Here is a 17,209-nt window from a genome sequence, read left to right as displayed (position 1 = left end):
GTGTTTCTTTCTGTGTTCTGGAGCCCAGAACATCTAAGGTTATCACAGACCTGTTATTGCTCAATGTCGTGCGGCTAGGAGCCGCCAGTCTCTCTAAGAAGATTCCTTTGTACATTGGTAATAAAAATCCCACCGGCAGAAGCTGAGGGCCTTCCAGATACCATAATTACGTCTATTTAGCAGGCCAGAGTCTCGTTCGTTATGGGAATTAAGCAGACAAATCGCTCCACCAACTACGAACGGCCATGCACCACCACCCACCGAATCAAGAAAGCACTATCAATCTGTCGATCCTTCCGGTGTCCGGGCCTGGTGAGGTTTCCCGTGTTGAGTCAAATTAAGCAACAGGCTTCACTCCTGGTGGTGCCCTTCCGTCAATTCCTTTAAGTTTAAGCTTTGCAACCATACTTCCCCCGGAACCCAAAAGCTTTGGTTTCCCGGAAGCTGCCCGCCGAGTCATCGTAGGAACTTCGGCGGATCGCTAGCTGGCATCGTTTATGCTTAGAACTAGGGCGGTATCTGATCGCCTTCGAATCTCTAACTTTCGTTCTTGATTAATGAAAACATTTTTGGCAAATGCTTTCGCTTCTGTTCGTCTTGCGACGATCCAAGCATTCACCTCTAACGTTGGGTAGGTTAGATAGCAACCACGGGGCAAGGGGGGGGGGTCCAGCCGCGGCGAGCACCGGTGGGTATGGAGGGGGAAGTGTGGCCTTGAGCGCAGGTGGGTCTGGGGACGGAAGTGCTGCCGCGAGCGTCGGTGGGTATGGAGGGGATAGGGCTGCTGTGAGCTCCGCGATGGGGAGCGGGGGGTGTCTCGCGGTTTCGCATTTCGTACGCGATATCGATAGTCGCTTATTTTCCGGTGTTCTCATCTTATTGAATTTAATTATGCAGCGTTTTATCGCTCTTGCATTTTTACATTGTAGGAGATGTTTTGGAGTGAGAGAGAGAGAGGGGTAGACGCATCGCAACGGTTTCTCTCTCTCTCTTCGACAGCATCTGTAACGAGTTTGGACACGTTTTTTAAAGCGGTCTTCTCGTCTTATTGAAATGAGATGATTTGGGTGGTGAGAGCGAAGGGTAGACGCATCAGTTTCTCTCTGCCGCCCGATACGCTATAAACGAAACGCAGATTTTGGAGTGACAGAGAGAGGTAGACGCGTCGCAACGGTTTCTCTCTCTCTCTCTCTCTTCCGCAACATTTGTAACGAGTTTGGACACGTTTTTTCTACAGCTGTCTTCTCGTCTTATTGAAATTTAATTATGCGGCGTTTAATTATGCGATTTGGTTTCCCTCTCTCTCTCTTTCTCTCTCTCTCTCTTTCTCCCTTTCTTTCTCTCTCTCTCTCTCTTTCTTTCTCTCTCTCTCCCTCTCTCTCTCTCTCTCTCTCTCTCTCTCTCTCTCTCTCTCTCTCTCTTCCATAGCATTTGTAACGAGTCTGGACACGTTTTCTAAGCAGTCTTCTCGTGTTATTGAAATTTAATTATGCAGCGTTTTCTTATCGCGCTTGCATTTTTACATTTTAGGAGATGTTTTGGGGGGGTGAGAGGGAGGGTAGACGCATCGCTTTCTCTCTTCCGCAGCATTTTGTAACGAGTCTGCACACGTTTTTTCTACAGCGGTCTTCTCATCTTATTGAAATTTAATTATGTTGCGTTTTCTTATCGCGCTGAAACAGCGGCGATGAGAATGCCGAACCGCGGAGGAAAGGGGGTTAAGGCGTTTTCGCGAACGCTGTCGCAAATTTTGTGGTTTCGCATCCCGGATGACTCTCGGACACGTTGTCTTCCCATGGTATCAGTTTTCTCATCTTATTGAATTTTCTTTTGCTAAATTCGCAATTCGGTCGCCAATCGTTATGGAAGTTTGTTCGTTTGCAACATCCATCGCGAGCGTACCATCCTTACAAAACGTAAGAACGTATGACGGATTATCGGTGCGAAGAAGACAGGCTTCGCAGCTTTGGAAATTGGTCAGTCCCGTTTATTAATCCGGAGGAGCTCGCGAACGCTGTATTTTATTATCTGAGGGAGGATGATTTCGTGGAATGCTTCGCGTGCGGCATAGAACTCTATCGTTGGAAAGCCGGGGACAAACCCATGTTGGAACATCGCTTTTGGTCCAGGATTTGTCCGTATGTCCTCGGCGAAGGTTGCGGCAACGTGCTTGTCGGCGACGATCCTCGAACGATTTCGATACCACCAAGAAGCGTGGACGAATGTGGCATCTTTTACCATACGATGGAGGAGGAGAGAGAGGCGTGTGTAATAATTGTGAGTTTGAAATTAATGAAATTGAAATTTATTTTAAAACATTTGATTATAATATATGTTTAGTGTGCAATGTCTGTTTTCTCCACCAACGACGACAACGAGGGTGGTGGCACCAACTATGAATGAAAAATGAATGTAATACAAAGTTTAAAGTATTTTGATTTTGTAAATTTGTTGTGTAAAAACATTCACATCAATCGCATAAATTCTAAAAAAAAGTATTGCATTTATCTTTCTTAAATAGATATAATCACCTAGCCAAATTTAATCATACAGTATTAGTGCAGTTTTATAGGGAGAATGCAGGATGCTTGCAGTGTTAGTTATTTCTTTTTGCTACTAAGTTTGGCGGTTGTTCGGAATAAAGGATCAGAAAGAGAGAGATATTTTAAGATAGTAAATATATATTTTCGATACATGTTAGTTTTACAATAAAATTTTCATAATTATATAATTTTTTGGACAATGTTCGTCAACGGATTGTACTCGACGATGCAGTCATGTATCATCAGGCAGTATGCAGTCGTCAGAGGCAGGACATCCTTTTGACATTCGAATTCGATTCGCACGTCGATGGTTGCATTTTTCAGCGCTTCGTTTCGTCGTGAGCAATCGATGACGACGAACGGTCCGTACATTAGAAAGTCGATTGTATTCAGTAACACCTCGCCGTTTCCATAATAGAAATTTCGTGTACATGTCCTAGAGCAATGCGTATTTATCCTTTTTGAACTCGATGTATAAATCGTCGTAGGGATACATTTCCGAGTTCAAGTAAAGTCGAATATTGGATAAGAAGAACGAATCGAATTGGGTAGCGTTTTCTTTAAATCGTTTTTCCTTTCGGTTTGTAACGCGAATAACACGTATCGCGGTTTTTCCATTTGCGGTGCCGTTTTTATCGCCCACGTGTGCTTCGTGGTTGTTTGCAACATCGGATATTCGTACAGTTTCCACGAACGGAAAATCATGCTGATCGATATTTCGCTCTCAAGAATACGCAGCATCGACAACTTGTGTATTTCGTACAAAGCGACGTGCGGCATTCTCCATTGAATTTTATGCAAATCCAGGACAGGTTTCGCATTGTCGGACCAGCTTCGTAACGCGTTAGCGTCGTTGCGCGCGCGAATCAAAATCAATTCGTTCCGAGCATTTATTATAACGCGTTTGTAATCTTCGCAGAAGCCTAGCAATGTGTTCATAGGCATACAAAAGTTGAAATTTCGAAAATTCGTAGGCGTTGCAATGAGATTTTCCCTCCGTTGATCATCGTTTCTGTACATCCAGCCCGAGTTGGATAGCGAGTTGGATTTCGTAATGTTCAGACTCACGTAATTCTTCAAGGTCGTCGTTGTACCGGGATTTCTGGACCGATCGATTTCCACTCCGTTCAGTTCGTAACGTATCTCGTCGAACATAAACGCTACCGCATTGTTGTCTAGAGCTACCGTGGTCGATACTCGTAGGTCGATCCTCCAGGTAGGCTGAGTCTTCCCTCCACGTGTAGGAAGCTTTTACACGGAAAAGTGTACAAGTCTTGACGTTGATTGGGTATTCTTATCTCATCTTTGTTTCCAAACATTATGTTAGCGTATGGATTGTAGGTGTGCAGGTCGATCATAGTTATTCGATTGTCGAAGATTGGTGCCTCGGAGATGTTCAAAATGTCGTCGGACATGGTGGTGAAGCGAGTTCGATTACTTGGTAACGATGAATCCCAAAGATCGTAGATATTCCACGTTTCGCGCGGTTAGTTTTCTCGTCTTCTTCTTCTCCTTATTGTTGTTGTTATTTCGAAACGGCGCACCGTTTGCTATGTTCGACATATTCGATATCGTATTATTATTATTTTGAATTAACATAACGGTTATGTCAAGGTTATGAGACTGTTCGACGAACGTGCAGCTGTACCGTGATTTCTTCGTTTCGAAAATCAATCAAACGTCCAGACTGGTCCACGATGCGAATTGTTAAATCATCCATTGATCGTGTAACGATTCGAACACGACGACACGTTGGGTGCGAATTCGTGTATCATGTGAACCAGTTTCCCGTTATCGTACGAACCGGTGGTTACGTTGCATTCCATTCGAATAATATTCGTGTTAATGATATTCACGGAAGTGTCCGATACATGCCACAAGTTCGGTGATGGAATGCGATTTCTAGAGAATCCTAGGATAGGACCCACGGTGTCAGGTTTCGTAAAATCTATCTTATATGCACTTTTAATTTCGCTTTTCATAGTGTTATTGTTCGCTTGTAGGATCAGTGGATATTCTATATCGTTGTTATCTTTGGTTGGAGAAGGACACCGCGCGCTTATGTCACACCTCAAGTAAGCTTTGATCGCCTCCAGTTCGTACGAACCGTCCGGGATGATTATCTCCTCACCCTCGTCACCGAAATAGAATTTATTGTTTCCGATATTTGAACTGATGTTTGGTATCGTGCAGGCCCAGTTCGTAATCAGCATTGTTGGAATCTATAGGCGGGAAGTACTTGGACAATAACACGCTACTTCTTTCCGATAATGTGAACGTGTATGACATTCTTGCGACGAACTATATCAGAGTTCCTCGCAGGAATTTCACACACAATTGCCCGCACACACTTTCGTCGTAACTTTGATAAATCTTGTGATTGTACGAGAGCGCCGCGTTCGGTCCGAAATAACGAATCAATTCGATCGGTGGTCGAAGATCTCCAAAACTATCGGAGTAACTGACTTGCGAACCATGCTTTATATACGCGACCCAGTACGTTCCTGAACCATGACCGCTATCCAGATTCACTATTCCTCGTTCGTTTGCCCATACTTGTTTCGGCAATTCATCGCGCATGAAAACTTCGCGAAACGCGGTACAGGCGATTTTTTACAGACGATTTTCAATTCAACGTCCGTCGTCGAGTTATCTTTTTCCTGTCTTTTGTCTTTTTTTCTTCTTCATTCCTCTTCCACGTTTGTATGGTATGAGATACACTCCGCGACCCTCTATAGCAGGATTGTGTCGTCGCGTTTCTTCCAATTGTTTCTTCGCAGCTTTCGCATCGTTTATCGTTTTGATCACCCCAGCAGCGCCTCCTGTCAACGCTCCCAAAGCTCCCAAAGCAGGTAACAACAGCGGTAGAAAACCGCCTCGTTTGGCGATCGGTAGAATTCTTTTGACACTGTTTCTTCCACCATTCTTTCTCTTTCCTTTAACTGCTCGTCGGTCCTCCTCCTTCTTTTTCTTCAGTTTTCAACAGTTTTTACCAGTCTCTAATGGTATACAGTGCTGTTTTTACCAGTCTGTAACGGTATACAGCGCTGTTTTTACCAGTCTGTAACGGTATACAGAGCTGTTTTTACCAGTCTGTAAACGGCATACAGAGCTGTTTTTACCAGTCTGTAACGGTATACAGATCTGTTTTTACCAATCTGTAACGGTATACAGAGCTGTTTTTACGGTATAGAAGCCCCCGCCGATTCAGTGCGAAAAGTTGAGAGCGCGCAAGAGTCCGCGAACACTATATGCAGTTGTAAAACCCAACGCGTAATAAATTAGTTTTTACCAGTTTTCTTTGGTTCCAAGTTTAATCATTTCCGTCTCCTGTTTCTAACCAGTAGTTGGTATAACCCACCAAGATATATCTTCACCGCTCGAGGTATATCTTTATTTCTTTTCTAACAAAGTTATGAGGCACCCTAATATCAATTTCTCCAAACACCTTATCGTAACCTTAAAGGTTGCCACCCGTGTTGAAATAAACATCGGCTGTTCTACGCACCTCATCCTAACCTTAAAGGTAGCCATCCGTTTCGAAATAAACATCGGCTGGTCTACACACCTCATTCTAACCTTAAAGGTAGCCACCCGTGTCGAAATAAACATCGGCTGGTCTATGCACCTCATCCTTACCTCCTTGAAGGTAGCCACCCGTGTCGAAATAAACATCGGCTGGTCAACGCACCTCAACCAAAAATTCCAATTGCATGCAACCTCCGGCCACCCAACCTGCCTGTCCCTCGGCTCGTAACAAGTAAAACGAACGTTATGATTAGTCTGTTGGAGAGTCCGAATGGGCTGCGATTCGCAAACGTGTATGTGTATTCGAAATCGCTGCGTCAACCAAAGCATCAATACTTGAGCAACTTGCTCTCGTTCGTGGGGGATGTAGGTTATTTTGCCTACTCGGACAACGCGGACGTGATTCCCCCGGCAGATGCTCGACCGAATTCAATATTTATCTTTGACGACGTTGCTTGCGACGAACAGGATGTCATGAGAGAATATTTCGCGATGGGCAGACAGTCGCAATCGTACGCGAGAATACCCAAACATTTGATTCGCGACATTGCGAATCTAGTGATTCTATTCAATCAAGATGTCACAAATCTGCGACATGTTCATCAGGATCATGTGAATACAGATATGTCGTTCGAAACGTTCAACACACTTTGTAGAAGGTGTTGGCGAAACAAGTATGGATTCATCGTAATCGACAAAGACAGCTCTGCGAATCGTGGTCGTTACCGGCGTGGATTTAACGAATTCATCGTGCTGTGATCGGAGGCTCATTTGGACCGCAAGAGTCGTCGGAGTCGTATCGTACCGCTCGATATGCGTCGGTCTAAGGAAAACCGGCGAGCCGTGATCACCAAAGAAATAGCCAAGACCAGTGACGACATACGTAAAAAGAGTTTAGCCCTGAAGGTTGGGAAAATGGATACGAAGTCGAACATTGAGACGAAATTACGTCCGATCGTGGAGCCGTTGAAAGAGCTGGTTCAAAATACAGCTACGGAAGCTAACGATAATACAACGATCGTGGATCGGCCGTCGGATCCACAAACGCAGTCGCTGTTCTCTACGAAGAAGGTGGAGAGAAAATGGAACAAGAAGAAGAAGAAGAGGAAGCATGACGAAGGAGTTTTAACGCCAAGGATGCATTTGAAGAAGAAAAAGAAAATATATTCCTCTGTTCCTACCAACGATGACATCGACTGTGTTGTATGACAACGGTGACGATGACGAGGACGACGATGACGATGGCAACGACGGTGGCAACAGTGACGATAACGAAGCGGGTGGCAATAAGGCGCTCGAACCGATACCTACGATACTTTCGACGCAACAGGAGAAAACTTTCGAATTGTCTCCAACGGCTACAGCATCTTTGGAATCATCGGTGAGACACATTTTGAAAAGTCCTGAAACGCACCGCGACGAATACGAACATTTGTTCAACAATCTTGCACAATTTCTTTAGCGGACCACCGAAAAATTTGGACAACGTGTACGGAGTGTATTTTCACAATGACAAACTGATGCTTGGAAACACCACGTTTGATGTTGAAAGCAACGACGATATCGTTATCAATAAAATTAGGTACAAGGGAACTCCAGGTCTCTACAAATTGATATACAAAAGAATACCCGACGAGATTCTGTACACCGAGATCGATAAGAATATTTACAGAAACATTCTCATCGCTACGCGTGCGCATCAACGAGGTAACCAGATAATGGGGAATAAGGGTTACAAGTACAAAACTATCATAGGGACGATGTTTTCTACGTTGCGCGGAAAAGGTATAGAAAAGGTATAAAAATTCCAACTGGTCACGATAACGAAGTAATATCCACATAATCGAAGAACTTCGCGAAGCCGGATTGATTATAAATTAAATAGTTTGATACTCGTTACTGCAGTAATGAATGAAATGCCTGTTGATAAATTTAACAGGTGGTTGGATAGAACGAGCATTCGTTGGAATTGCTGCGAAACCAATCAAACGATATTCGTGGACGAAAATTGGAACGATAGATTTACAAATATTGAGTTAAGACTCGACCACGATTATCGACAAATACATCAGATTAAACAACAACAAGAGCTGCTCGAAACATCGTCGAAAGAGCAGAAGATAATGATTGAACCGAGAAACGTGAAAAATGTTGCGGCAGCAGCAGCAACCGAACAAACCTCGGTAGCATAAAGTTAAACGAAGAATTCATTCATCTTTCGTTTTGAAGCGACCGCGAACCCGATAAAGCAAGAGAAAGAGAGAGAGAGAGAGAGAGAGAGAGAGAGAGAGAGAGAGGTATCAGTGGTAATCATGAGCGATGAGAAAGTAAAGTTGGTGAACGAACTGCATGCTCCAGCGAGGCGCTTCTTCCCACGCAGGCGAGTGATCGTGCGAGGACTTCACGGTCTTTGGCAAGCCGACATCGTCGAGGTTCAACGATATGCTAGAGATAATAGAGGACATCGATACATTCTCACAATAATCGATGCATTTAGCAAATATGCTTGGGCAGTCCCTCTGAAAAGTAAAAATGCCAACGACGTGTGCAAAGCTTTCGCGTCGGTGTTGAGAAAGTACGGTAGAATACCGAACAAATTGCAGACCGATATGGGGAAAGATTTCTACAATAAAGATTTTCAAGAATATCTGAGAAAACAGAACGTCAAACATTATTCCACGTACAGCACCATGAAAGCATCCATAGTCGAGCGATTCAATCGTACGCTGAAGAACAACATGTGGAAATTCTTCTCGTTGAGCGGAAAGTATCGATGGATCGACGAGCTTCCCGCATTGATAGAAAATTATAATAATCGAAAACCACCGTCCACAGCAACGTTAAGATCGCCGGTCCTGCGAAATTCAATGTTGGCGACTACGTGCGCATAAGCTCGTAGACGACGGAAGTATTTAGGATCATTGCGATGAAGCGAACCAATCCCGTCACATACCTGTTGACCGACTCGAAGAACAGACCTATCGCCGGGGGATTTTACGAACACGAGATGAGCGCTACCAAGTATGCCGACGTGTATTTAGTGGAAAAAGTATTGCGTAGAAAAGGAAATGAAATAAACGTAAAAGGATTCATCTCTCCCACACTTTCAACGATTAGCTTTCCACACGATTGAATCTAAACATAGAGCTAGCACAGTGTGTTCACAATCGATTAAACAATTTTGTTGGAACGATTCGTTTGCGATAATCGCGGCAGCGTAATTCTTATTATTACTATTCTCGATACTTCTTACAATATCGACGAGCATATGTACAAATTATACATCGTCTGTTTAGTAACATAGATCGATGTAGGAAAATTGAACAACTTGACTAGATTCATTTCATTAAAATTAACTATCTGTAACGATAAATTCTAGTCGATTCGTTTCTCCTTCTTGTCCGTGTCGAAGCAACTGTTTATATAATCTCTAGTTTTTATCAGCAGTTTCCACGTAGACATCGAAAAAGAAATCTCTGCTCTACGATTGTCCCACAAGATGAATTCGATGCTCATATTTTCATCCACTCGCACGCAAATTTCGAGGAACTTGAAATAGTTGCCAGCTATGGAGTATCTTCTACCCAAGATTCGCGCGTTGCATCGTATCGGCAGCTGCTGCTGCTGAAACGTTCGTTTCATTGGAGTGAAGTGTCTATAAAAAAACGACATTACCTTCATAACTCGTAATTCCTTCTACCCAAAGGAATGCTTTTTACTTACCCATAGTTTTTTCGTTTGTTTGCACCACCACCGTCGTCGTCATCGTCGTTGAAGTTGTTGTCAAATCCATTTTTTTACACAAAATTATCGGTTTGATTTAACATGGTATGTACGTATATAATAATAACACCGATGAATGACTGTGCAATGAGCTGTCTGTAGAACGCAGTACTCGCTGTTCGCAATGTTTGAGTTTTTATATGCAATTATCCAACCATTTTGCCTCCCCTCCCTACACACAAGACTAAGAAGCGTATACGTCCCCGTTCCACTCGTATAAATGAGTGCGCGCGCAACTTGGAATTCGTCAGATGGAGGAAAAGTTGGATGAGATCATGGAGTAGTAACCGTTTTCTCTCTCCTAGCGATATCGTAATGTCCCCAAAGAAGAGTATAGATCGAATTACTGGTAATGTAGCGTTTATCGTCGTACGGACTCAGCGCTAACTTCATCTGCGATATCGAATACACGCTACGCTTTACAGATTTTATCAATTTAATGCAAACCGACTTTTCCAAGTGATCGTAAAGGCATGCCATAGTCGTCAAAAGTTATACTTTTGATCTTCGCGTTGGTCCTAATTCCTTTAATTTTTTTCACATCGTTTTTGTTCTGTACCTGAATCGGGTACATTTTCGAGCGAAGACCCACAAACTCTGTCATGATTTTGCCCCTGTTCTCGTCCTTCATCAATCCGATGACTTTGTTGTTAGCGATTGGAACACCATGCGCGTTGTCTCTATCATAATTGCTGGTATCGTGTCGGTCAATGTCACGTTTTATCGTCTCGTACGCATAGTCACAAGCAATCCGATAAATCAAACTATCCGTGTCCGTGTACAAAATTTTCAAAAAGTCGTACAAACGTAATTTCGACATGTCCAACACCGACATGCCTATGTAAACGGGTTTATAAAATTTAATGGAAAGCTGTTTCATTTGAATCACAATAAAATCCTCGGAGAATACGGTACATCTGTGGAAATTTGGTCGGGATATTAAACGTTCTGCACCATGTCGACCGCTTCATCGCGAGAGCAACACCACGTTCACGCGATCTCTCACGTTCTCCATCGTCTTTCCGAAAACCGCGTTGTACATCAGTTTAAACAGATTCCTCGAGAAATCAGTGTTCGCGCTGGCGCACAATCTTGCGTTTAAATCTATGTAAGCACGTAACCAGCTCGATAGCTTCCAGTATCCGATGGATTCCCTTCAATTTTAAATTATGCCTCAAACGTTGCTGGAGGTATCGATAATGGAGAACGTAACGGGTCTTGTCGCTAACCGTTGCTAGCAATTTCTTTTGCGACGCTCTAACTTCGTGAATCGGACAAAACGGAAAATCCGAGTGAGAATTGTGAATTGCCTGGTGGTACTCCAAGTCGTATGTATCCGACGGGGCTGACGATAGGCACGGATTCGACGTTGAAATCACTCGCATCGTCGACCCATCGGAAACCTCTGTGCGGCAAAGGTTGCGACATGGCCCAACAAATTATTAACGTTGAAATACATCAGATAGGTGGACGATTAGTTCCAATCGTACATCGACATGTACTTGTTATTCGCGCGCGCGTAACGATGCGAACATTGACTCAACCCACCCCGTAATCCCCGCTCCACGAACAAAAGCATGTCCATGTCGGTGAGCATCGCGTCCCACGCGAAACCGGGCAACGTGTAATAATGCGCTGGATCGAGGCTGTAATTATCGAGCGACATTTCGCGAAAATTTTCAAACACGTTCGCCAACAACAGCACGTCTACTTTCAAGTACAGGTCGCTGTACTGCCCTAACGTTTGTATGTTGAAACGTGACCAAACTTCGCTCGCGTGGCGGTAGTCGACATCGGATATCTCGCTGTCGTACAGCTCGCTGTAAAATGCTTCGCGCGGCGGTAAACGGGTGTCGCTTAATTTATCGTATGTCGCTACGTAGTCGTACGGGAAAACACCTTTCCTGGTTAGCAGATGGAAATCGTCGTCACAAATTTGCCCGAATTGATTCCTCAAGATCCGCAAATCGCTCTTGTCAAGAGACGACGACAGCTTGTCCAGACTGGAGTTCAAAAACTTGAAGGAATCGACGAATCGGAACTTTATATGTTTCTTCCATGATTTGCCCACGTTCTTCGCGTGTTTCGTAAAAGAAATGTAGTTCTCTTTCGTAAGAGGTAGCACATCTATTTTACCTTCGAACGCGTTAGCTAACTCCTTGATGATGAAGTGTGCGTCGTAGCAGGACAAGTTGTGAAAAAACACCGGAACCACGAACGAAGAACGATAGCCCAAATTGCAATTGTTGTGTGCCGGACCACGATACGCGCCCGTGAAATGACAATGATCGCGCACTCATACGTCACGATCGCCTAACGGTTCTTCGCACACGTGGCAATGCGTGGCGGTATGGAATTCCGAAATTTGCGCGACAGTCATTGTAGCCATCGGAACCGCCCGATCGAACGCCGGCTGCAATTTAAGGCTCAACTTGTAAAACTCCGATGCGAACCACGCGATACAATCTTTCTCGTTGCGATAAGTCCGATACTCGCACAGGGAGCTATCGTATCGACAATGAAGGTAGTAGCCTACACTGAAGGCACGGTGATGCTGATATCTGCGACAAGTTCCATGACCTTGATCTTTCTGTTTCTCCAGCAGACATTCCAAGTCTGCGTAGATAACGAACGGTGCCGGTTTCTTATACGCGTGGTTCTTGAACTTCAGCCACTTGTCGTCTTCCGTCGGAAGGATCAAAGCGCATTCGTTCATTCGACCGCAGTCGACGACGTGAATGTCCAATTTTTCCTGCGATCTGAAATATTGCAGACACCTGGAAGAGAAAGCCATGCTATAATTTTCTTCTTCGAAACAAAAATAAATTCGAGTACAGTACTTACCGATTGCAAATATACTTATGATGGTGCGTGCTAAGCTGGGATGAAACATGACGGGATAAATTCCTTATACTGACGTAATAATTCCACAAATTTATCGTATCCTGTAGAAACAACAAATTTGCGTGTTTCTCCCGTTTCCTCGAGGTTGGTTGCAATGTTTGACAGCTTTCTCGTTTCCTATCCCATTCGAACACGTTCACGGAAACGTCGTTCGCCTCTTCGAACTTCGGTATGTCTTTGAACGACACCGGCATTTGGAATCCCTCGGTACGGAGCACATCGCTGTCATGCAGATAGGATGATGCGCGATACGAATGATCTACATACAGACTTGACACCACTGCCCAAAAGAAACACGCGTCGTCCTTACTGTTCACGTTGACGACGACTCTCTTCAGTTGCACTGCTCGGGGCACGGGTATCCCGCAACCTACTTGCAACGGTTGATACTTGTTAGAATTCACCATCAAGTGCAAGATCTTCGACAACGCCCATCCGCTGTCCCGTTCTTGAAACTCCTGGATCGAGGCCAGAAGCGTAGGCATAAGATCTTTCGCGTATCAGTGACGTAGATTGGACGATCGGATTTCGCGTTTTAAAACTTTTCACCGAAACCTCGTCGCGCAACACAAATTTCACCTCCAATACCACGTTCACTTTCAAAAACGAATGAAAAAATAACGCGGATCGATATGTTCGACGTTGATCACGATGCCGGTCGATATGCGATTCTGAAACGCCGACTCGATGTTCTCCCAACGAAGAGTCGATGCTCTCGCGCCAACGCTTCCGTACAAACCTCTGCCAACGCGAGACGAAAACCGATGACACAGCGCGGCGTTCAGTGTTTTCATGCGACACACGATCGATAGTAAGCTCGATTTTACACTCGTGGATCCTCGGTTTATTTTCTCGATGTTCATGTATTTTCTACGCAACCGCAAACACTCGATGTACGATTTCGTCCATTCGCGATACTCGTCGACAGTTCGGATCTACGTCGACATACGAGTCAATAATTCTAACATATCCTTGCACACTTGCGTCATCTTACGAAAATTTGCTTACGAAGCAAATTTTTCAATTTCAATTTAACGTCTTCGGTTAAATTACCAGTTTTAACAAATTTAACTAAACTTTGCATCAACCAACCGTTGCGACTCTCTCCCATCCCGATGGTATCTAGTATCGCGTAAACGTTGCACGAAAGAACGTTGTAATATCGGCTAAAAATCCGTTCTGTCGAATCCGAAAAATTATGAACACCGTGTTCAAGGACGGCATGCTCGCGATGGATATTGCAAACGAACAAACTTCCATAACGATTCGCGACTGAATAGCGAATTTAGCGAAAGAAAATTCAATAAGATGAGAAAACTGACACCGTGAGAAGATAACGCGTCCGAGAGTCATCCGGGATTCGAAACCGCAAAAATGCAACCGCCGATGGCATATCGCGGTATCTTAGATATAGTTTACATTACCGTCGGTACGCGCTGACGGAACCGGGCGGAAACGTAAGCTAATATTTTCGAATCTCGATCCAAAGTAAACTATAGATTAATTTTTGTCCGAGGCTAAAGTTTCTTTTTTCAACAACCTATTGGGATTAGGGCTTGGATTCTTTCTCAAATAAATATGTTATTAAATCTTTTACTTTTACCCCTCTCTATCTCTCTCAAAAATGCGCGCGCGATAAGAAAACGCTAGATAGTTAAATTTCGACGAATCTACCCCTCTATCTCAATCCAAACGAAATGTGAAACCACGCGTCGTTCATAGCGGACCGTGCCGAAGAGAGAGAAACCGTTGCGATGCGGCTACACCTCTCTCTCACACTCCAAAAACCGCGCTTCGTTCATAGCGGACCGTGCGGAAGAGAGAGAGAGAGAGAAAGAGAGAGAGAGAAACCGTTGCGACACGTCTACACCTCTCTCTCACACTCCAAAAAACCACGTTTCGTCGATGACGAAAAACGATCGAGCGGCAGAGAGAAACCGATACGATGTGTCTATCCCTCCCTCTCACTCCAAAACATCTCCTACAATGTAAAAATGCAAGCGCGATAAAAAACGCTGCATTATTAAATTTCAATAAGACGAGAAGACCGCTTTAAAAACGTGTCCAAACTCGTTACAGATGCTGTTGAAGAGAGAGATAAACCGTTGCGATGTGTCTACACCCCCTCTCTCTCTCTCTCACTCCAAAACATCTCCTACAATGTAAAAATGCAAGCGCGATAAAAAACACTGCATAATTAAATTTCAATAAGACGAGAAGACCGCTTTAAAAACGTGTCCAAACTCGTTACAGATGCTGTTGAAGAGAGAGATAAACCGTTGCGATGTGTCTACACCCCCTCTCTCTCTCTCACTCCAAAACATCTCCTACAATGTAAAAATGCAAGCGCGATAAAAAACACTGCATAATTAAATTTCAATAAGACGAGAAGACCGCTTTAAAAACGTGTCCAAACTCGTTACAGATGCTGTTGAAGAGAGAGATAAACCGTTGCGATGTGTCTACACCCCCTCTCTCTCTCTCACTCCAAAACATCTCCTACAATGTAAAAATGCAAGCGCGATAAAAAACACTGCATAATTAAATTTCAATAAGACGAGAAGACCGCTTTAAAAAACGTGTCCAAACTCGTTACAAATGCTGCCGAAGAGAGAGAGAGAGAGAGAGAGAGAGAGAAACCGTTGCGATGCGGCTACCCCTCTCTCCTCTCTCTCTCTCTCTCTCTCTCACTCCAAAACATCTCCTACTATGTGAAAATGCAAGCGCGATATAAAACGCTGCATAATTAAATTCAATAAGAACAGAAGACCGGTAGATAAGCGACTATCGATAACGCGTACGAAATGCAAAACCGCGAGACTCCCCCCACTACGGAGCACGCCGCGGCCCATCCCCCTCCACACCTACCTGCGCTCAAGGCCACACTTCCCCCTCCATACCCACCAGCGCTCATGGCGGCTGGATTCCCCTCTCTTGCCCCGCGGTTTGACTTACCCCTCGAGCACAGTGGCTTAGAACGTTACTAGCATTCCTACTCATGTTAGAAAATATTTATTAAAATGTGACGAGGAAGATAAAAGGAATGGTACCGAAATAAGGAATGAACCTGGAGGATTAATTTTGTATAGTAACTGAACTATGACTGCAGAAACCCGTTACCTCATTCAGGGATGAAGAATGATTATTCCAACTGAACCACCTCACATACAATACATCGTGCGTAATATTATATCATACATCATGACGAGGGAGCAACAACCATATAGGTAAGTACATACTTGTTCATATAATGGTAAACAATTTTCAACCAATTTGAAAATATGAATTATTTACAAATTAATTTTTTTTATAGTTGAATTGTTGTTAGAAGATAGCGGGAAACTATCACCTTTTTGACCACGGCAATTCCAAGGATGATATGCAACGGAACGATTTAATGCAAAATACTATTTTCCACTTACCTAATTATACACTATGTCGTTGAAGATTTTAATGCTATATATATTTAATGTTGATATTAATGTCAATATAATTTTATATATAATTTAGAATTTTACTTATGTAATCGCAATAACGATGGAATCGAATGAATTTCATATTAAATATTGAATGAATAAATGTACATAATCGAAATTATATCGTGATCGATTTTATTTTAATCGGAAATACCTGTCCAAACTATATCGCGCGCACTGTCAGCAATATGTAAAATAAAAGATCGGTGTTAAAAATGTTAAAATTTAAAAAAGTTATCTCATTGTATTATGGAATTTGAGTCAAAGAAGTCGCGGCACACGTGTTCACTGACTTCGTAGAATATCGGCTTAGAGACAAAATCAATGAATTAGAGGGCCGTAACAATGTCGCAACCATTCAGATTGTATTACCCTTGGACCATATGTGGTCTAAGATATTGTCAATGGGGTGAGAACCTATGTACAGTATACAGTGTACAAGGATGTAGCGAGATTAATTGCAGAAGTAAAAATATGATTCTACATGTTATATATCTTAAATAAAATGCATAGAATATTTGTATGCAACATGTATAAGCATTTTTCTAATAGAATTTTAGTTATAAAATAGAAAGCAAATGTGAATTTATTATAAATCGAGATCGTAACCATAAGTACTGGACAGTGAATTGTATTCTAATATATGTGGTCCAACGAATGGTCCTATTAGAGAGAGAGAGAGAGAGAGAGAGTGAGAGACAGAAAATGAAACTCGTGTCGGACGAAACTACTTGATATTTTATGATAGGCAGCGGTCAATATGCCGTTATATATTATTGTGTCGAACAATATTATAAAGGGGGGCCGGGAGGCTTGATGAATCACGTCTTTTAGTACTTTGAAATACATTTCGGATTCCGATCCCGCATCTTTTAGGGAGAGATTACTGTATTTGCAATATTGACTGAATCACAAATGAAGTTTACTATAATACCAACTTTTGTTTTATACTTTTAATACCTTTTCTTGCGTAAA

The 17,209-nt window shown here is 43.2% G+C and overlaps 1 protein-coding gene and 1 long non-coding RNA gene across 2 annotated transcripts; one reads left to right on the top strand and one right to left on the bottom strand.

The window, feature by feature from the left end:
• Positions 1-11,328: 11,328 nt before the first annotated feature.
• Positions 11,329-13,243, bottom strand: LOC143260111 (uncharacterized). Its single transcript, XM_076524701.1, has 3 exons — positions 12,699-13,243; positions 12,157-12,631; positions 11,329-12,012 (listed from the first exon to the last, which is right to left on the bottom strand). The coding sequence occupies exons 1-3, from the start codon at positions 13,241-13,243 to the stop codon at positions 11,329-11,331; spliced, it is 1,704 nt and encodes a 567-aa protein (XP_076380816.1).
• A 2,376-nt stretch (positions 13,244-15,619) lies between these two features.
• LOC143260197 (uncharacterized) lies at positions 15,620-16,355 on the top strand. The gene is made up of 2 exons (XR_013034327.1): positions 15,620-15,985; positions 16,072-16,355. It is a non-coding gene; the product is annotated as an uncharacterized LOC143260197 (long non-coding RNA).
• The last annotated feature ends 854 nt before the right edge of the window (positions 16,356-17,209 follow it).

This window comes from Megalopta genalis, chromosome 10 (genome assembly GCF_051020955.1).
Source record: "Megalopta genalis isolate 19385.01 chromosome 10, iyMegGena1_principal, whole genome shotgun sequence".
Taxonomy (NCBI): Eukaryota; Metazoa; Arthropoda; class Insecta; order Hymenoptera; family Halictidae; genus Megalopta; species Megalopta genalis.
Note: the sequence above shows the minus strand (reverse complement) of the source record. Positions and strands in the feature narration are given on the sequence as shown.

Bases quoted from the DNA above. Each gene is read 5' to 3' on its own strand.
- LOC143260111 (XM_076524701.1), bottom strand. From the start codon at position 13,243: ATGCCTACGCTTCTGGCCTCGATCCAGGAGTTTCAAGAACGGGACAGC. The intron at 12,632-12,698 runs GTAAGTACTGTA...TTTCTCTTCCAG, and splicing joins CATAAGTATATTTGCAATCG to GTGTCTGCAATATTTCAGAT. The intron at 12,013-12,156 runs GTATGAGTGCGC...TTCATCATCAAG, and splicing joins AACCGTTAGGCGATCGTGAC to GAGTTAGCTAACGCGTTCGA.